The sequence below is a fragment of the Marmota monax genome, unplaced genomic scaffold (assembly GCF_021218885.2).
Source record: "Marmota monax isolate L192 unplaced genomic scaffold, Marmota_monax_Labrador192_F-V1.1 WCK01_AAM20220418_F8-fsc00001, whole genome shotgun sequence".
Lineage (NCBI taxonomy): Eukaryota > Metazoa > Chordata > Mammalia > Rodentia > Sciuridae > Marmota > Marmota monax.
This window is the reverse complement of record NW_026693777.1, coordinates 15038796-15061184: the sequence shown is the minus strand read 5'-3', so window position 1 is coordinate 15061184 and position 22389 is coordinate 15038796. Positions and strand designations below refer to the sequence as shown.

At 40.0% G+C, this 22389-nt stretch overlaps 1 protein-coding gene across 4 annotated transcripts in view; it reads left to right on the top strand.

Annotated features, from left to right (window-relative positions):
* Positions 1-20674, top strand: part of Trim9 (tripartite motif containing 9) — a 100870-nt gene extending 80196 nt beyond the window's left edge. Inside the window, exons 8-13 of one of the 4 annotated variants that reach the window (XM_058584526.1) lie at positions 9882-10070; positions 12601-12642; positions 13054-13077; positions 13911-14160; positions 16484-16646; positions 18576-20674. In XM_058584526.1, coding sequence (XP_058440509.1) covers positions 9882-10070; positions 12601-12642; positions 13054-13077; positions 13911-14160; positions 16484-16646; positions 18576-18638 — 731 coding nt within the window. In that variant the 3' untranslated portion in view covers positions 18639-20674. Of the gene's footprint in view, positions 1-9881; positions 10071-12600; positions 12643-13053; positions 13078-13910; positions 14215-16483; positions 16647-18575 lie in introns of all 4 variants that reach the window. The other 3 variants (XM_058584525.1, XM_058584527.1, XM_046461388.2) reach the window with 3 other exon arrangements.
* Positions 20675-22389: the final 1715 nt, after the last annotated feature.

Genomic DNA, 22389 nt, shown 5'->3' with positions numbered 1-22389 from the left:
TGAGTTCAAGTTTGGCTGGTTCCTGAAAGCAAATTCCTGGGGAAGTATCTAAGACAGCCATTAAAATATGGCCAGTCCCAGATCTAAACCAAATCACTTTGACGTAAGAAGAAATATAACTGCAAGCAATTTAGAATTTTAAAGCAATTTTAAAATAAGGCCCACAAACTAGGTTGTGTAGAATTTTACAGTAATTCATTTGATACCGTCATGGCTGTGTCACAGTCCTTGAAACCATCTGCAAAATAGTGCCTGCTAAAAACCTTGTGTACTGGAGGCCTTCTTGATACACAGTGTTCTGAGGCTCATTCGGTGTGACAGACTACACTGAGTGCAGGATAGGACACTTTCTGTTTATTTTTCTCTAATTGCCTTCTGCCTATCTAAACAGACTGACTGAACCTTTTTCTTGTTTTAATCTGGAGACAAGAAACAAAGGGATGGTAATATTCATGGGACTCAAATAACTCACTGAGCCTATTAACTGGCTGAAAAAAATTAAGTCCCTGAGCTTTCACTCCACTCAGCCCCTCAAAACTGGGGAATTGCTTCTGGCAGCCTCCTCCCCAGAATTAAAGAATTTACCCTCCCTAGTCCTTTAAGGAAAGTAAAACATGGAGGATTGCAATATGTGTACTTCAACACTGACTTCTCTGTAGAGATTTTCCTTGGACAGATTCTTTGAAGGTGGAATTACTAGATTAGAGAGTCTGAACATTTTTGAAGCCCTTGATCTGTATTTCCAAATCGCTTTCCAAACAGTTTTACTCTAGGAATGTGTGAAACATTCCATTTTAATATATCACCTTAATTTTACTAATTGGGGTTTAATTTCAACTAACAAACTCCTCTAAAAATAAAAAAAATGTTTCTAAAAGTGCTTTTACTATATATTTTCATAGAAGTACTATTCTGATTGTTTTACAACTAATAGCTACATGAAATAAGTCACAACCTACTGCAGGGCAAATTAACGTGATCTAAAGGGAAAGAGAGTTCCCAGAGAATGAGTTGGGAAGAAAGCAAGTGGGGTGGAGATAGAGGGAGAGATAAAGAGATATCCAGGTAGAGGGGATAACAGTATGCAAAGCAAAGCTTCAAAAATCTGCCTTGCACTGACACAAGATGATATTTGGTCATTCAGAACTTTAATGGAGCACCTCTGTTATGTCAGGTAAATAAGCTGGGCCCCAGGATCACAGGAAAGCATGAAGCAGGGCATGTGCCTTAGAATTCAGGAGCCTTACTGTTCCTCCAAATTCTGTGACACCATACCTTACTCAGATCAGGGGAGGGATTCAGATATTAGCTACACAGAAGTGTAGGCATATCTACTGAAGATAGAAAAAAGAAATCACTGTTGTTGTTGTGGTTGTTGTTGTTTCCTGTTGGACCTGATAGTAAAACATGTAATTAATAGTTTTTATATAATTCCACTACTGTATCTCAGTCTCCCAAAAATATTTGAGGCTTTCACATCCTTGTAATTTTTCATAGAGTCTTTCCACGGACAATGAAGTTCTCAGAACTACCATACCATTCACCTTGCTTAGAACTAAGATCTTCACCCTACAATTTAGTTGTCATCCTGCAATCAAACAGTAAAAACAGTGTCTCCAAAATTGGAGAAGAAAAGAAAAAAGGACACAAAGTTCAGGTTTATTTATTCTTAGTTTATGCACAATTTTACTGAGCTTATTGGTCGATTTGTTAAGACCACAGAAAACTAAAAGCTTCACATTGGAACAGAGATAGGGAGTTGTTATAGAAGTTAATTTAGTCTTTTGGCAGCATTGATCGAGGAAGGCGACTGGAAAAAACTTAGAAAAGACCCCCCAAAAAAAATCAAAAGAGAGCATTCTGTGCCAAATGTTCTGATTAAGAAAGTCAGAAATATTTCTATCTAAAACATTTAAAAGCTAGTATGTTCTCTGGAACCCTCAGTAGTGGATATAGGGCATATCACAGAAGGTCTTATGGAATTACAACATGAAATAAGCTGAAAAAACTATTACCTTAAACCCTTCTTCATTTTGCATCAAGCTGCTGAGAATTTCTTCATTGTTCATCTGAAGATTCCATGAAGAATGATAGCTATGTAAGAGTCAGAAAATATTTTTAGTATGCTGAAACTCAATGGAATGACTATATAAAAAGTATTCATTCCATATTTCACTGTAAGATCCAACAGAAAAAAGTGTGGGGGGATTTTTTTCATCCACCATAATGCAGTTAAATAGACTACAGACTACACTTCCACACGCATTGCTAATATCTGAACCTTTCCCCTGCTCTGTTACTACAACATTCCAGATCTACCCTATGTATTGTCTTCTGCTATAACAAATTACCCCCAAACTTAATGGCTTTAAAACAACACAAATTTATTAGCTGGAAGTCAGATTCCTATGGGGCCAAAAGTGAGGTGTGAGCCAGATTGTGTTCCTTGGGAAGTTCTAGGGGAGCCTTTGTTTTCTTGCCTTTTGCAGCTTCTAGAAGCCATTGCCTTTCTTGGCTCTTTTCCCTTTCCCTATCTTAAGAACCAGCATCATAACATCTTCCAATCACTCCCTTACTCTGACCCTCCTGCTTTCTTTATAGAAGGAAACTTGTGATTCCTTGGGCCCACCTGGCTAACCCAGCATACTCCCCTTATCTCAAGATCCTTAATTCAGGCACACCTGAAAATTTTTTTTGCTATGAAAGATAATACTTTCAGAGGTTTCTGGGGACTAGGATGTGGACATTTGGGGGTGGGCCATTATTCTGTCCGCTATACCCTATGAAGGAGCTATCATGATTATTATTATCCTACTCTCCATATGGACAAACTGAGCTTTGGTAAGGTTAGGTAACATTTCACACCCACTTCTTTTAGCCTCCAATGCCTGTCTCAGTGTGCTGTGGTGCTGACATTAGAAACGTGCTATTTTCATTTAACCAAAAGGGGGGAAAAAAGAGGGGGGTGGAAACTACCCTAACTCTGTCTGTTAGGTATCTAAAAACATCCTGTCAAAGCAAAGCCACCCTGAGTAGCTGCCTTGTGTACTTATCCAGGAAGCCAGAAATAGGATTTGAATATTTTCAAAAAGTTATGTTAGGCTTTTGTCAAAAGAATAACATTTCCTGATTTAAGACAGAGACACGGAATGGGCCATTATTCTCAGCATAACATCTGGACTCCTCCTTAGCCCCTGTGCCTGTTTCCATGTCTCTGTTCTTTTCTGTTCCCCTTCTACTCCAGGTGAACAGTTCACCTTAGAGAGGCTCTTCTCCCCAAGTGGTACCATGGATGCTCCTGGCTAGCAGTGATGAGTCACTGTTTTAGAAGGAAAGGGAATGTCAGAGCCACATCTTTGAGGCCTTTGAAAGCTACAACCAGATGAGATCTGGGGCTTGGAGCCCTGCTCAGGTTGAAAACACAGAGCTATTTATTCATAGAAGGCTTCTGACCCTCAGATCTCAACTGAGAGAAAAGCAGATAGAAGGAAATCAGTGAGAATCATGCTTTAGATAAGGCTATAAACTCTAGCATTAACCAGCAAATACATGCCTAGGACACTGAAGAGTGCCCTCAAGCATCCTTAGTCAAATGTCCACAGTAGCCATCACCCAACATTTTCCAGGATTGTTTTATTCAACAACAATAAGTAGGTTGGGATTCTTGAAGTTGCATCTTAGAAATTGCTTCCTAAAAAATGGGCATAGAAGGTGTTATTCATGAAGATTAAAATGTCTTTTTCCTTGATTAGACTCTCCCATCAAAGGAAACCAGTCAGAAAATACTTAATGATATAGGCAGAATATAGATTGCTGCTTCCATTTTTTTGGAATGCCTAATGGCTTCATCTGACCAGTATCTCTTTGCAGGTATAATTTTATAGTGATTTTAATCCAACGTAAGTACCACTCTTTTAAACTCTAATGTACTGAGGCCTCCTCTCCCCCAAGAAGTTGTAATCTTGTGAGGGAAGAAGAGCCTCCCAGAAGATCAACAACAAGGAACACCTCAGCCCACTTACTCCTGTGGCCAGAATTCTAAAGGGAGGGGGTGATGCATTTGTTTAAAGGGGGGGTGGTGCTGCATTTGTCCTTTGTCCCTAACCACACTAGTTCACTGAATACTTTTTAGAGAAAAAAAGATTCATCCTTAATATATTCAGGTGTGTAGCTGCTATCAGATAATCTACACAAACCTTGGTTACCTTGAGACCATTGAAATGTACCCTATGGTCTGTGGCATAAACTTTACCTTTTGTGAACTTCCAAGTCACAGAAGAGCAACAACAGGGTTTTTTCAACCCAAATTTTATCCACCACAAATTGATCCTGCTGTAGTCTAAATTCCATCCCACCACAACTACCAGTGTGAACTGGATATTCCCTTGGCCTCTCTGGACATCAATTTTCTCATCTGTAAAATTAGGAACTTGGAACAGATGACCTCTAAATTCTTTGCAATTAGTACCTTTGTGGCTTGTCTCTTTAAATTTGCTGTGGAAAGCTGTTAACTATTCCAGAGAATACTATGAAGAGATATTAGATACCTCCAAGGATCTGTGAATCTTACAGTTCTGCCTATGATACCAGAAGTTCAACACTATAGCAGATAGTGAATAAAGAATCATATAAGGAAAAGTAAATGGCTCACTGAGCATCTGGGCCTCTCCAAAAATAATTAAGTTAAGGGACGGGGTTGTGGCTCAGCGGTACAGCGCTTGCCTAGCACGTGGAGGGTGCTGGGTTTGATCCTCAGCACCACATAAAAATAAAATAAAGCTATGGCGTCCAACTACAACTTAAACAAAATATTAAAAATATTAAGTTAAAAGAACATTAATTTCTAGAACAAAAGCCTAAAGGTAGATCAATCATACCTGACCAAATTTGGGTAAATTTTGCAAAATGAAAGTCATAATGATAGGTTTCACACACAGAGAGAGATTTTGTTCCTTTTAGTTTTGACAACATACATGATATCCCAAGAAATTTCCTGAAATTTTTCCACAGGACTGTATTGGATCCAGACTCTATATTTGGTTCTAGGGCATATGCTTGACAGTCGACATTCTGAGGAACAGTGGAGTCCTTTGGAATCTTGGATATCTAATTGAAATATAGGAATTTTCAGTTCTCCTAATGATAGTTCCTGATAAATAATGCCATGGCATTCTAAATTAGAGTGATGAGGTACACAACCATCCTAGGCATAGCAAAGGCTGTTTTATTCTTTTAAAAGGAGGCTTTCAAAACAGATTTGTTTTTCACTTCTCAACTGCAATTAATGCCACAATTAAGAAAGCTTAAAATACCACCTTTTGTTATAAATTATGTACCACTTGGACATAAATTGTGACTTTGGTTGCTTATTAGATCATTGAAGAAAACTCAACCTCCTTCTTCATTCATTTCTTTTGTCTCTTAGAATCTTCCCAACAAAAGGAAATTATTTTACAGCTGGCTTATAATTGAACTGAAACTCATCTTTAACACCATTTGTACAATTCTTAGTGACATGTCTTGCTTTACTGTGCTCTAAAATACAACCACCATGTTGAACCAGGGCCCAAGGGCTGCTTGGTTATGAAGCTGTTCACTATCAGACAGGACACCTTGGGGATTCCACTAGAACCCAAAGAAACCTGAATTAGCATACACTGTCATAAGAAACCTCTGTCAGTGTGCTTTTCCTCTTTGAGTCCCAAAAATAATACCTTAAAGACTGTACTTTACATTTTTATATTATTCTACACCTGTAGAAATCTTTCATACTCTGTACAGGTTGGTCTAGAAATGCCACCCCTAGAAGTATAAAAACCAATCAATAATAAATAACACAGATTCTCTATATTATTATTCTTATAATCAGCTCTTCTGCCAGCTTCATGTACACCAATTGCTCAATTCTAATACAATGTCTAGCACATGATATGTGTTCAATAAGTGTCAGCTAATGAACAATTCAAAGAACTATACAAGCCAGGCACAGTGGCACATGACTGTAATCCCAATGATTTGGGAGGCTGAAATAAGAGAATCACAAATTCAAGGCCAACTTCAACAATTTAGTGAGGCCTTATGTAACTTAGTAAGATCCTGTCTCAAAATAAAAAATAAAAAGTGCTAGGGATGCAGCTCAGTGGTAAAACATCACTGGGTTCAACCCCCAGTACAATCAATCAACCAATAAGTAAACAGAAGAACTAACTACACAGTGAGCCAAGCAGAGTACACCACCTAGATATTCTTTTTTCTCCTTGAACCAAAGCCAGTAAAGAGTACACGTGGTCCCCCAGCTGATCTTTATTTTCATAATTCTCGAATGCTTCTTTTAAGCAGAAGCCTCTGCCATTAGCTAGGTCTCTGCTCCAGAATCCAGCCAACCCCAGGTGAGAAGGGAAAGAAGTCCAGAGAACAGCAAGAGAAAAATGATGGTCATTGTCAGAGTAGAGGAAAGCACGTCTTGAAACATTTTCAGTCCCCATCTGAGAATTATAGACATGCATGGAGTCTCTACATTCAGTCACTGGCATACTGTTTTCCACTCTACTTTCCCACTACACTGCTTTCACTCAGCATAGCTCTTCAGCCCGGCAGGATCACTGCATGTAATGATAAGATATTAGCAATCTATTAGGGAGTTACTTGTCTTTCTCTGGAGATCCTATAAGCCAAAAAATCATCATCATCATCATCATCATCATCATCATCCTGGATAATTCAGCTGTGACCTGAAACATAGCTTCATATTCTACAAAAAATAACCTCATTCTTCTTTGTCTTGACTAATAAAATATTAATGACTAAGAAACATTTTCCATATCTCACTAGTTGTATTTTGAAGGGGAAGTGAGAATGTGAGATATACTTTCTTCTTGCATCCCATGGGGATAACAGAATACACACTAGAGTAGTTCTGCATATGTTAAATATGACTTATCTGTGATTTGGCTAAGCCAGGTTGTGGCAATACCATTCTCAATATTATCATATTGTCTTTGGTTCATGCCTATCCACATGTTCAGAGAGGTATGACCAGGCGCGTGAAGGATCTGAAATCCATACATAAAAGAACAGTTGGAAATTGACCACGCTTTACTCAGAAAAGGGAAAATTTAAAGAGGAGTGGTGGCTTGCCTCAAATACTTGAAGAACTATTAATCTGTTCCATAAGGCCCCAGATGGTAGTGCTACAACTGGGGGGGGCAGAGTTTCCCAAGGAATACATCCACGCAATACAAGCACTAACTACAGATTAGAGAAAGCTGGCTGGAGGTCATTTCAAGGGAAGCATGATGGTTCCTCCTCAAATGTTGAGATAAGGGTCTTCCTTCTGAGACTTGCAATCTAAGATAACATGAAGTGGCATAGGTGACCTGAAGACAACTGATCAAACACTTGCACATGTGCCCATGTCCATGAGGAGCAGTGTGAAGGGAGAAGTGCCTGTCTAGTCTGGCTGGAATCAGGTGGACAGTGTTCTTCTAATTCATTTGGAAAGTTCTCATGGCAAGGCAGAATGATGATGATGATGGTGGTGGTGGTAGTGGTGGTGGTGGTGATATAGAAGCAACTTAGAAGAAATGGGTAAGAATGAAGATGTCAGGAATGGGAAGCCCTAGTTGGGGAGAATTTAAAAACCTCAAAAAATAAAAATGGAATGTTTAGATAACATGGATATTAAATGTTTTCCTGAGCAGAGGGCAGAGTCCAAACGTCAGAGGAGTCAAGAAAATTGGGTCATTGATAAACAATGGATCCACAAAAAAGGATAAGACAATAATCATTTGAGTATCAAGTTGTTAATCCCAGGAGTAACCATAGCTACCGTCAGCCCCCATCCCACAAAGTGGTGCCCTTGCCAATCCTTAAGCCCTCCTTCCTGGTGCTGAAAGTAGAAAAGGTGAGTATGACTCAGGATGGTCATATGCTTCCCCAGTTCTAGATTCTGTACCCATCTCGTCTTGGGTTTACAGATAATTGCTTGAGGATTCAAAATGCTCCAAAATTCATCTTACCACGTATGCATTTTCCCTTAATTTTGAAGCAAGAAGTATTTTCAATATAATGAATTGAGAGTCATTTCAAGGAAATTCTTTTTAATACAAAATATTTTACAGGCTGGGGTTGTGGCTCAGTGTAGAGAGCTTACCTAGCATGGGTAAAGCACTGGGTTGGATTATCACCAATGCATACAAGTAAATAAAATAAAAATAAAGTTCATCCACAACTAATATATATATATATATATATATATATATATATATATATATATTACTGATAAAATTATAGCTGTAAAGGCCCTATCTCATTAAAAGCCCATGTCTGTTGTTGGTGCTATATTATAGTTCAAATCTTTCCCATTAAACTTAGAGGATAATTTCCCCCTTAAGTTGATTATAACATAATTGATTTTTATAGATAATAATTTTTGATGTATCATATCTGAACAAAGAAAGGATTTTATATGCCAATTCATCCGAATCATATGAAGTCTAGGTAGAAGTTTTGGAAGCATAAAGCCTTAACTCCATAAATAGCAATTCCTTTTCTCTGGTATCTGGTTTATACTTAGAAAAAAAAAAAATCTTGCCCTAAGGATAATTCTAAAGTATGGAAAGCTAACTTTAATATTGTGAGTTCAGAAATGAAAATGAAACTGCTTCTTGGCAGTATTAGAACTTGCCAACACCCTTGTTCTGAGCTCCTCAAATAGGATCACGTTGGTCCCACACACACTGCAGTTATTTTTGCCTAAACATGCACAGAGTAGCATTTTGACAGGAAAAGGGCGTGCCCAAAGAGGAGCTGCTAACAGACTCAAGCCAGAAAAGCATTCCCAGTAACACCTGCTGGCCACCAAAACAAAATTATTTTTTCAAAAGATGAAAGTTCCCTTGGGGTTTTGGACACAGTGTGTAACTTTCATGTCCTGAATTTTTTCTATTAAACTGAGTGTTAAGAAGGCTCCAATTGGTGAATGATTCATTTTTGACAAAACCATATCACTGCATAGATAGCTATTGTTTGACAAGTGAAAGAAGTCGTTTTTACTTAGTAGAGAAGCTAACTCACAACCATCTAAAGTCAGACCAAGTAATTGATTAAGTTCTTACTCTGGTATAATGATCTTCAATACCAGACAGGACTATTTGAAAAGAAACAGAGACGCTTTACACCAATGCACCTCCCCACTGCCCATAGGCTATTTATAATTAGAGAACCAGAGAAGGTCACTGATGTTCCTAGGGTCTGAATAGAATTCGGAAGCAAAGATAAAACTCCTCCCAGGTTACTTGTTGGGCCCTCTCTTAGGTCACCCCACATTTCCTCTCCTATTCAAAGCTCAAGCCTTCATTGTGCTATTATAGAAATCATCTCATCCATCCAGAAATGGAAAAAGACACATTAGCAGAGAAAGGGGGAAATACGAAACAGTTTGTAAAACTTATTGTCTCCTAAGTTAGAAACACTTTAAGAGGTTGTTATTGAATACCCAGTAATCTGTTGGGGTAGCTGAAGCTGGTAAGGTAATAATCTCCTCTTGGTCAACAATGGGTAAAATTGACCTCTGAAGTTTCTGAATTCAACTCTAAAAATATTTAATTTAAAGGAAACCTTCCAAAAGACTTTTTCTACCACCAAAAATTGGGGGAAATGAAAATAATTTTTAGTGATGTGAGAGGGCCTTGAGTCTAGGTCTTGGGTCCTGACTTGCTGAGAATTTCCTGCCAGCCTGCAGATACCTCAGCTTTGTTAATGTCTGCATGTGGCACCCTGCAGGACAGATGAGGCTTGTATGAATGCATTGTTAAGGCAGGTCTTGGGGAACCACAGGGAGCAGATTTCTGATCTCTAGTTTGCATTGATCTTACATTTAGACACAGACTCAGAAGAACAGACCCTCCCTTTTCCAGTGCCTTCGGAAAGATTGCCGCTCCGTAGAATGAGTCCTTTCTCCTCCACCCTTAATCTACAACCCAGCTTCCCCGGGAGATCCTACTTTGATTTCCGATCCTCACCCCACCAGCTGAGTTTGCATTCTTCTTTACAGTCTCTCAATACATCGGGTGAGCTGAGCTGTCAGACCTTTCCTCTTGATTTCTGTGCCTTGAAGGCATCTCTGAAATACCTGTTTTGTTCTTGCCATTCATGTGCGTGGTGAGGGGGATGAGCTAGTCTCTGTGTCTGTGGCCTGCTTCCAGTGTGAGGATCATTTGGATGATGGAGCTTTGTGGCTTTCTTGTTTGTGTGGCGAAAGGACCAACCATGGAGCTGTGATCCGTGTGTGATGGCATTGGAAAGTGATGAGTGAAGTTGTTCTTTTTGCACAAGCTGGTAGCACCATGGATAACTTGCTGTCATCACATGCAGTAGCATAGCACCGCACAGGCGCTGGCTGAGTGGAGGCCGCAGTAGTAGCTGGGAGGTTTGCAGCCCTTCTGTATCCAGGAAACCAGCTGTGTCTGGGAGACTGGATCAGTGCATCCAGCCTGGAGTGGTCTGATTAAACATAGACTCAAGAGATCTTTATTGACAAAATCAAATAAAAAGTGAAAACATGCCCACAGCAGAATGCATCGTACAAAGCAGGCAAACCAGAGAGCAGAGAGTGAAAGTATTTTCTGCAAAAGCCTGTATTCACTGGCAAGACAGCGGGCTCATGGCTGTTTTCCTAGCAAAGGGCAGGGACCACCACTGGCTGAATTAGAAATCCTTAACTCCTAATGCCCGATGCCCAAAGACCCAAAGCAATTCAAAAGTTCAGCCTCTGGGGAGTTTCCCTGGTTGTGACACAGGGCTTATGGTTGATTTCAGGGAAGCTAGACTTGTGTTACTTTGCAATGAGCTACGTCTAGCAAATAGAATCTTAAAATATCTACAAATGCAGACCTATTTGATCTCTTCAGGACTATATTGTAATCATGGATACACATGATGCACATTTCACATTTCCAAAGGTTTCTTTTGGCTTTTATTTTTATCCTTTTGGCTCATCCCACATCCTGGAATGAAGAAGGCCACAGCATGACAGTGCAAAAAGGATGCAGGGACTTCAAGCTCTCTTGAAAATGATGTTTTTCTTTGTGCTTTTGCGTTTCTTATTGTTTCTCTGTGCACTACTGGCTTTCCGACATGCTTTGTTATGGAACTCTCTTCACTTGTGTCTAATGTAATGAAATATTGTTATAGTCTTTGTAATGTATATTGTCTCAAGAATAAAATGAAATGTGGGTTTGGGGATATTTGACAGGTGTATTTAACAGCATTGTTCTAGTTGTATTGTGGAATCTTGAATGTATGTGTCTAAAGTAGTGTAAAAAGATTTCAGAATGTTCGTTTCAAAAAATGACTTGCAAAAGGCATGATTCATTTAAAAATCGGTAAAGCCCTGGTCAGATTCTACAAATTTATTTCCAAAGCTGGAAATAAAATTCCATTTTAAAACTCTGAATGTTCCACACTCACTGTGCTCTAACCCAGGAGTAGGAATCGAAGTGACAGTCAGTGGAAACCAAACATAAAAACCAGGCTGAGTGAAGTTTAGCTAACCCAAAGTTTAGGTCATAATCTTTACATTTTGTTTTTTAATTCAGCCTTTTCTTCAGTAAGTTGCTTTTCTAATTGTTGTAAATTCTTGTAAGTCAGTGAATTATCCTTTAGTTGTTTTAGAAAGTGGCATGTAAAGACCTTACTAAATTGGAAAAATAAAATTACATGATCCTTTTTCCTGTGGTGCTCATCAAGACTACATTTTCTAAATTAGTCCCTAACACCACTGGAAATTATAAGTCACACACCTTTGAACACTTTAAGACTAAACAGCCTTCCTCTGTCTCCACACAACTTCTCATGTTGTGGGGGTTTGCAAACCTTTGGGAAGCGGACAGTTGAAAAAATTCCCCAGGTGACTCCACTGTCTGAGATCACTCCCACTCCCCCGTCCCTGCTCCTCTCCCTCAGGGACAACTACCGATGTAACAAAACAATCTACAAAAAGAGCATTAAATGTGAGTATTGCTACCAGTCAGACCAGCTGTTTGTAGTATATGTAACATTTTCAGATTTTTGTTTTTAAAACATTCAGTTCACACCATTATTACTTATCAGATGCATTAACATATGGATTACATTACACATTTAGTTATAGACGTATCATTGAACTTGGGCCTAAGTCAAAAGAAAGACTTTGGGGCATATCCAGAGTTAGAAATGCACACAATAATGCTAAGAGAGCACAGCTTCGATAAGATCCAATAATTTCTCCATTTTGATTGGGCATATTTTTCTCAGTCAACCTTCTTAGTATGAAAATTCAGTGGACAAGATTGAACTTGAAAGATGATGAAAATTTAAGCTCCAGGATTTAGAATCAATTGGAGAAGACTTTATTAAAGAGTAAAAAGATGTACTTCTCATTTGAAAGAGCAGAGAAGCAATTTTTACCCAGCAAAGACAACCAACACAAAAAGGGCTTTGTTTTTTCATGAATCAGGCCTCTGGTGACTCCATGCAGTCGGTGCTTTTTAAATGTGTACAAATATTTTTTATCAACCTGGCTGTTGTTTCATAGCTTTGATGTGTAGTATCTCTTTATAGGATGCAATTTTGAGACACAGTCTGCACCTTACTCTCAATTAGGCAAGTATACCTATTGTAATTGTTATCTTTGACTTATGTGACTGGTATGCTCAATTTCCTTCACAAAATAAATGGCAGCAGCTTATTTTATGTCAATAAAATTGTCTAATTGTCTTCTCACCCCTTTATGAGTTTTTCAAATTCTTAGCAAAGTGGAAAAAAAATCTGTATTTTTAATGTTATATCTCAAAGCTTACTTCCCCCCAGTTCTCTTATGCATCAGTACAAAGCACCCTTTATGAGCATTAAATGTGGGTACTGCTACAAGTCAGACCAGCTGTTTGTAGTATTTGTAACATTTTCAGTGGATCCCTTTGTGGTATTAGTCTATCAAAAGAGACATGTTTTCTTATCAATGTCAATTTTGCTTCCTATTTTTCTCCCCCATGCCTTTCATTGGAATGACAACAGTTGACATTAAAAAGCTGTTGGCAGGTATGGAATGACCTTGTTCTATTACCAGTAGCAAAGACTGAAATGCATGTGAGGTGGCTCACAGGTTTAATAAGTCAGCAATTTCATCTCGCTATAGTGTATTATTTGTAGGCAGCATTTAGAATGGGGGGTACAGCAATGTATACAAAGACGTCCTTCTATCTGTGCTTAATGTCCAAACTGCCTACTGCTCCAGCAGAACAGAGTACATATTAGTTTTAGGAGTAGCACATTTTCTAGTTAGGAAGGAAGAAACCTGTCCTATATTCAAATCACAATCATCCGTGGAAATTAGTTGATGTTGCTTATAGCCTCACAGCTTCTGAGCGGGCAGGAAAACCAAGAAAATTTTCAAAACAATTAGACATTAGCACTTCTGCCTAAGGGCTATTTCCTGATTTCATTCAGTGTGTTTTATCCCTCCTCCATCCAGGACTCTAGATCTAGCCTCCCCGCCTCAGGGGTTACACAGGTACCTTAGTGCATCCCCTCTCCCTTTATGTCTCTGGTGCACTGTTCTGCCAGTCACCAGAGAAAGGGACTTGCACCTTCCAAACTCGATGCTACTTCACTCCCGGATCACCCAGTTGGGAGTGCAGTCTGCGCCAGGTAACCCCTGCTGAATCGGTCGTGTGTCCTCCATCTGCTTCTGGTGCAGAGTACCAACTCCCAGGATGTGCCCCTGTCTGCTCACTTATGGCCCCTCTGGCCCCGGACACCTCCTTCCTGCATGGCAGCATGAAAACTTGACACGATGCTCCTCACCCACCCAGGGGTGTGTTTCAGCCTGTTGGATCTGCCTTAATAACCCAATTCCTTTCTGTTGTTCTCAGTGGCCTGGTTTGCTTTCGACCCTGGCTCTGCACACTCGGACATCATCTTCTCCAATGACAACCTGACAGTGACCTGTAGTAGCTATGATGACCGGGTGGTCCTGGGGAAGACTGGCTTCTCCAAGGGAGTTCACTATTGGGAGCTAACGATAGATCGCTATGACAACCACCCGGATCCTGCTTTTGGCGTAGCTCGCATGGATGTGATGAAGGATGTGATGTTAGGAAAGGACGACAAAGCTTGGGCAATGTATGTGGACAATAACCGGAGCTGGTTCATGCACAACAACTCGCACACCAACAGGTACCCTGCAGCCCCAAACCAAGCCTTCTTCACGTTGGCTTCTGGTCACTGATGAGAACCCTGGTCCAAAGACCTGTTACATAGGTGACATTAAGAAAGGGATGGTAGTTTTCATTAAGTCACAGAAGAGATCCATTACTCTAAGCTGTGTCCATCTTGCAGGTGGACCTTTTTTGCATAATAACAATAATAGACATGTGCACTTTTCTTAGCCCTTTATTGCTATGTTACACCCAGGACTAGGAACTAGAGTCCCTAGGGAGATCCATTGTAGAAAAACAATGCAGGATTCTAAAACCCAGGCCTATGACTTACCAGAAAAGTGCTTCCAGACAAAGTAATATTTGTTTTTCCCTATGTGGGTTTGCATATGCTCCAAGTTAGTAAAAAAAAAAAAAATCCATACAGGAGTATTTAATCTGAAGATTAAATGAGATATAAAAAATTGCCTAACGGTGCAGGCACCAGAAAATAAAAGCCATTGTTCTTATTATAACAATACTACTCCAAATAGAAGCAATGCATTGTACAAAATCTTCTTGATGCCAATTTGGGGAGCTTTGTTCTAAGACTCTCTTATTATTGTATGAATTCAGAGCACCCAGTTGCTAAAGAAGGAGAAGGTAGTGAGCTCCTTAAGGTTTTCCTCTATTACCAAAATATAGATAACTAGAAATCCAGAAACCCCTGGGTTTCTTTTTTCATTTGTTTGTGTTCTCTTCAAATGTAGTTTATCAGAAATTTCTGAGGCGAGAAGTGTATTTCATGAACACTGGTTCACCTTAGTCTTAAAGATTCCTCAAGATACATTTGCATTGGTGTCTCTGAAAAAAAAAAAAAATCCAGTTGCATTTGGTCAGACCAAAGGAAAATCAGGTCAGGCAGTGGTGGGATGACCAGTCTCTACCGTTTTAGCTTTTTCCTATATGTGCATCCCTGGCCCTTGTATTATAAACAGTAGATTCCTAGGGCCTCCTGTTCCCTGGGATATTTTCAATATATCTCCATTTGGGTGTGTATCTTTCACTATCACTTGAAGTGAGCACATACACCATTTCAACTTGATATCAAATCCTACGGATGTACGCAGTTGTCTTCAATGATTTACCTTTAAGAGAACTCTAACACTAGATTCCTGATGATGTTACCTCTGTACCATGATTAGCATCTTTTTTTTTTAAGTGAAGGACTGAATAAGAACACAACCAACACCTATGCAGAGAAACACATTCTGAACACATGTGCCTGCATGCAAACTGCATGTCACTTGTGCTGTCTGTGTTAAACCTGTGAATAACGAGATGCAGCTTGTAAACCTGGCTTTTAATGGCTGTGTACAGTCTGTATTGTGCATGCAAGAGGAAATGAATTGTGTTTTTAAATTTCTGTGCTCTGCTGAGATGAGGATGAAGTTCAGTATTGCTAGGTTTCAAAAAGGAAGGGAAGACAAATCTGATCACCCCTGTTTAATGGCGTTTGGTGAAACCATTAATTGAAGCGAAGACACAATTCTTTGTAAAAATGGCATTTATATGCAGGTTCCATAAAATCACTGCATTTCCTGTAGTATAATTACCTCTCTTTGCATGGAAGAATATTCTTAGATGTTGTCATTTTTCAGAGACCCTATACCTTTGTAACTCAAATTCAGCATGCCAAAAAATTTTCATCTTTCTGGAAAGAGTTTTACTATTTAATGGGAAGCAGAAGGCCCCAAATTCAACTTCCCATGCATATGTTTTAGGTTCAACCTAACTGCATCTTTATTTAGGCTTTCAAATTAAGTCATTTTGTATTTAATGATGTTTAATTTCCACCATTTATGCAAAGTGTGCAATATAGCCAGAATCTGAGCTCCGGCAGCCAAAAGACTATTGTTTTCCAGACCTTAGTGTTTTGTTTTATACTGCTTCAGCTCATGGTAGAGACCCTGATGAACAAGTTCACTCTCAGCAATGCAGAGCAACTCACATACTCCCATCAGGAGCTGATTCCTCCCCCAAGGGAGTGGACGTTGGTGGAAGGCAAAAAGATCTTACCCCTTATACAGCACAGATATATGTACTGTACAATGATAGGTATACAGTATATCTGTGATATTTAAATTTTATGTGAAAGGAGGTGCTTACAGGAAAACTTGCTTTAAAAAGTTGGGGGGAAGGAGGCAAAACATTTAAACAGGTGGCAACAGATTGGCTTAACCATACAAAAGGGGAGCTTTTAGAATGATAACAAGCAAGTAAAACCTCATTTCTTTCTTTTCCCACAGAACGGAGGGAGGAATCACAAAAGGGGCCACCATTGGTGTCCTCCTCGACTTAAATAGAAAGACCTTGACATTTTTTATCAACGATGAACAGCAGGGTCCCATAGCATTTGAGAATGTGGAGGGCCTTTTCTTCCCTGCTGTCAGCCTAAACAGGAATGTGCAGGTAAGCTCCAAGCCCCTCTGATGTAAGAACAGCTTCTTCTGGTTTCAAAGGCTGTCCCTGGGCTCAAGTCAAACCCTCAGAGCACAGAGCACAGGCATGGAGGAAAGGGGGAGAGAAGGGATCAGCACCACTAGTGGTGGAATTTCATACCAGCATAATCCTTCCTTATATTTTCAGTTTAGTTAACAATGTGTGGGAAACTGAAATCTGTTTTGTTCTACACGTGGTTTGTTCTAGTTTCATCTCTAAGTAGAAGTGAAAGCCTTTCACAACTAACAGAAAACCAGATGAGATGACTTACACAGAGCTCCGAGAAGAAGTGAAGATGTATGATTGAAGTACTCCTACACTGAGCAGAAAACACGAGTACTCTCTCTGCACTCCAGCTTGCTAGGTGCTGTAGGAATAGAAACATTGAGGCTGCCTGGAACTCAGTTACTTAAGGTTTATTGTAGACATAAAACAACAGGTTCTTCTCATTCAGTCATTCAGTAAAAATATATGGAGTGCTTTTAACATACCAGGCACTATTATACATATTTGGTATACATCAGTGGGGGAAAAGAGCAGATAATAAGCTTAACCTCCTAGAGCTTCTGTTCCAGTTATAGAAAACAAACAGTAAACAATAAGCACAATGACATTAATTACATGGTGGTTAGAAAGTAAAAAGTGTGATGGAGAAAAGGGTGGGTCAGGGGATCCAGAGTACTGGGATTGGTGGGGAGGGGAGCAGGGGGGTTTACAGTCTTAATGAGGATGGCCAGTGTAGGCTGGCCCTATTGCAATAACAGGTGAAGTGACCCTTACAGGGGTGGAGTGAGCTATGTGGAGAGTTCCATGGAGAAGAAACAGCCTTTGCAAAATTTCCATGGCATGAAGAGCCCAGATGGACAGAGAAGCGCAAAGAGCCTAGTGGGTTGGGGCAGCAGGCAGCAGGAGAGGAGGATCAGAGCCATGCAGGGGTGGAGGCTGTGCACTGCCAGCCACTGTTGGGACTTGTGATCTCACGGTCCTCCTGAGCTGGGCCTCTCATTAACAACCGTGAACCTCTGTCAGCAAATAGCTCCTTAAGATAGGACTTGAGAATCCTATCTTAAGATATTTTTAAAAATCAGTGTTGTCTATCAATATGAGCAGTAAAACTGATTGGGAGGCTAGAATCTAATCTTTCAGAATTTATCTTCTACATAGGAAGAAAGAAAACTACAAATTTCCCTATAAGAAAATCTCAGAAGAAGAAAAAAAAGACACTCAACGTTTTCAAATTTTCAGCCATTTTCCTTCCAAAGAAGATCATACTACATGCTCTATAGGGGTTTCCAGGATGTTCTGAGTATCTTTAGATTAAAGACTCTTGGGTGGGGAAGCCAAGGACAAAAAGGAGGAAAATGATAGTACTGCATGAAATAGTTCCAGTCTTGCCCATGGAGGTTTGAGGCTGAACAGAAACTAAGGCCATGTTTCTTCATAACTGGCAAACAACTGTCCATGCAATCTCTGAGAGGTTTATCCCCACCTGGAATAACTAGTAGGCTAGCAGTAAGGGAGGAGTCGTCTCTGCTGATCTGTCCTCTATCCATGGATTCAACAGTGCTCACTGAGGTGAAGCCAGTGGGTTTACTACCTGCAAATCAGTGCCTGCCTGTGTCTTTGATCATAAGGTACACAGTCTCTCAGAATAAAAGAAGCAGATGGCTGAGAACCAGATTATTAAATATCGTCAGAATTTGAGAGCCCCCATGATAGCCAGGCTGTTGCCACAGCTAGAATTCTGCTAGAATCCTCCTTACTGTCTACTGGAATTGATTGGGAGAGAAACAGATAGACCCCTTTTTAAATTAATAGCACACCCACTGTGCACTGTGTTGGGGGGGGGAAGGGGTTAACCGATGTGTATTGCAGAACTCACAGTCTCGTCCCCACCAGGTCACACTTCACACTGGGCTCCCGGTCCCTGACTTCTACTCCAGCAGAGCATCCATAGCCTAAGGATGTGCTGTGGAGGCACCAGCTGCCTGTTTCCTCTGCCTGAGAGAGAGAGAGAGAGAGAGAGAGAGAGAGAGAGAGCAAGTCAGCAAGGAGCTCCGCCAGCTGCGGCCAAGTTCAGAGTTGGCAGAAGAGGGAGAAGGAGGAAAGAACAGCTGGTCCTCTAGAGCTCTGCCCCTTCCCCTCCAGCCTCTCCACCCTTGCCATGCCTGTGTGCGCTTCCACGTCTAGCAATCTAACCAACAAAGGACCTAGACAGCCCACCACCTCACTTCCTTTCTGCTCCCAGGTTTTGCTTTTATTTAACTTAGTTTTTTTATATAGGTGAATTCACACCATTTCTTTTCTGAACTTGATATTGGTGACTTACAGAACTGGTACTGCCGAGAAAAAAATTCTCCTAATAACTTTTTTCTTAAGCTTTCGGTCAAACAATGAGGTTGTAGAAGGAGGTAGAGAAGAATGAGCTGAATTTAGAACTTTGCAGTTTACCTCCTAGAACGTTCTTGCCCTCATACCTCTCATGCAGTGCTAGGTCTGCATAGCTAACCTTTGAGAGGTGGGCAGAGTGAGTCTATCATGGAGAAGTTTTACTACCCATTGAAGCACAAAAATATCAACTACACAGGTTCACAGCAGGGTAGGATCATTAGGATAGCCCAATCAGTAGGACAGGCCAGCAACCCTGGCCACTATACAAACCTGGAAAGTCTCTAGACAGAGGCAGACCAGGGGATTTCATGATTTGATTCATTTATTTAATGCAAGTTTTTAATTGAGAAACTACTATGGACCAGGCACTGTTCCAGACACTAGAACCCTAGGTTCTAGACACTGTGGAAACATGGGATGAACAGACAGGCATAGCCTCTGCTCCGTTGGAGCTTATATTCTAGTTGGCGAACAAGGCAAAAATTAAGTAATTACAAATTGTTTTAAGTACCAGAAAGGAATAGATAAAGGTCAAAGAGCCTTATCAGGAAGGTCTTTCAGGCTCCCTAGTTGATGCTAAAAACCCACACATTCTGGCCATCACACCAGAAATGTACCAACTCAATGCCTTTTCAACTGCCCTCTTTTAATTATGTCCTGCTGCTACTCATCACAGAGCCCTTCTTTGGTAGAAATGACATCATCATTCTTAGATACCAAGCCTTAAAAAACAGTTAAGAAATAAATGGTGAGCAGAGGGCAGAAGGCCCATGCTCAGTAATGGGGGAACTTAAGTTGCGGTCCACAGCATTCACACTCTCAGGATAAACATCTACCTGTGTGCTACCTGTGCCTATTACAAACGAAAACTCCATCCACTCTGCTGCCATCCACAGCCCGACTTTCTGGGGTAGTTCAAATAATGTTTGGATAAGATTTTTGTTACTAGTTGTTACTAAGACTGACGGCAGAATAATAAGGCTTATTACTTCTTTAGAGGGAGACGCTTACCCTTCAGATTCTTTAGTTTGACATGAAGTTGTAGAAAGTGTAGGACCTGGAGGAAAAAGGTCTAGTTCGTTGTCTAGATATTTTCCAGCGAGCCAAGAATATCACCATGAAAAAATTTAAAAACAAGAATAACAAACAGAAGGGGAAAAGGTAAGAAGGGAAAGCTAATAAAGTCTTGGCAAAAGGTGATATATGTAAATAGCTACTTTACTATTATTTACTTTTGTGCTTCTTTTACTTAGATTATTTCTATCAGTTATAATGTTTTTCTAATTGGAAGCTAATTTATTGAACGGGTGCTATCCTATCTGTCGGTCTTGGTTTTCCATGGCTACACAAACACTGTTGCAGGACAACACTGGTTTGATATTTGATTTGTGCTCCAATGAGACTCGATGGCTGGGCCGCTGTAGACTCATAGTTGTTCTCATTCTTTATTAAATTCATCCTGCTAATTAGATTTCTAGTGGCTCATAACACGTAGTTTACACTGAATTGCAATGATAGATGCATATGGCTACTGTACTAGAAAAAAAAAATCATTTCCTGTGCCAATAAATGATTTTTATGAAAGCACAAAATGTCTCTGTAGAATTTCTTAGTTTTTATTTATTTGGGTTATAATTCACCTTTGTTGGGACAATATTTCTTCAGTAAACTGTAACTGGAAAATCCGAAGTTCTTAAAAGCACATACTCTCCACTGTCTTCCCTCAAGAGCCTGCACCACCCCCAGGCTCACTCATTCCTGAACCTTAGTTGGATGTGACAGGTCCACAGTTCAGCTGTGTTGGGGGTCTGCCTCCCAGCACTGGGGACCTATTTTAACAAACCTGCTTCTAAAAGAGCCACAAGCTTGTGCTGCAAAACATCAAGTCACTAACTTGGTCAAATCTGGTTCCTGGAGCATGTTCTAGAAGAGCTAATTGTTTTTAAATGATGGTGCAATTGTTTTTGAATAATAACTTTTCAATCTCCCTTACATTGTTAGTCTCCCTCTTTGATAAACTGTTTCTTATTAAAAGAAAACATGACTTAAAAGTACATCATCTGGGGCTGGGGATGTGGCTCAAGCGGTAGCGCGCTCGCCTGGCATGCATGCGGCCCGGGTTCGATCCTCAGCACCACATACAAAGATGTTGTGTACGCCGAAAACTAAAAAATAAATATTAAAAAATTCTCATTCTCTCTCTCTCTCTCTCTCTCCCCTCCCTCTCCTCTCTCTCTCTCTTTAAAAACAAAAGTACATCATCTGGACTATAATCTCAGCAGACAGGACACATTGGTAACAGTACTCTCTGTCCATCCCAGTTTCTGCATATCCCTCTCTCCTTACACCCAACTGGGAGAGATTTTTCTTCTTCCTCTATTTGTCCTCTCTCCTCCCAGTTTTCTTCTCCTCCATTCACTACCTAATGGAACTCATCAGCCATTTTTTGTTTTATCATGGTCCTAATATTAATGAACATTCTGACCCTCAGAATTTCCTTATAGGAATGATTAAAGAGTGATTTGCAAAAAGAAAAATCCAATTTTATGGAAATGACCTCCTATTTTTTCTGCCTCTAAAGTGTGCATTCATCTTTCGCCTATCAATTTGACTCACAGATAAGAAAGAAGGGCTTGCTATTGAATCAAGACTTCCAGTTAGAATCAAGAGAACTATAATAATTAAAGATGTTCTCAGATCACACTACCTCACAATTTATAGGAACATGCTAAAGACACATTCATGCACATATTCTCAAATATATGTGCTAGTTACTTCCACCAACCCTGGTGTTTAGGGAGCCATGAATCTGATATAATACCTCACACACAACTAAGGCTACCTAAATCCTATATTTATTTAAAGAACCAGATTTTTAGATAAACATGGAATTGGGAGTACTAAATGTGAATGAACAACAAAAGCACCCAATTAAATAGAAACATCAGTGAGGACCTTTCAACTTCTTACTGCCCCACTCACCCTGCCGTAGCTGTGCTAACAAACACTGCATAACCATATATGTGGGAGAAAAGGGGCCAAAACTTAATACAATTAGCTATTGGCAATGGTTTGTATAAGCATTGAAACAGATACTTTCAGAGGTGAATATATGACATGTGAATTATATCTCAGTCAACATGAAAACAAACAAACAAAAAAACATCACAACACTCAAAGGTTCTCCTGAGCAAGAAAAAAAGTACATGAGGGCACTGTGGCCCTTCTTAGGCCCATCAGACCCCACAGCCTCCTTTCACCAAGGGTGTGCTATGACCTGGTCACTACTACATTATCATCCACACCCTCCATGGGCAATGGA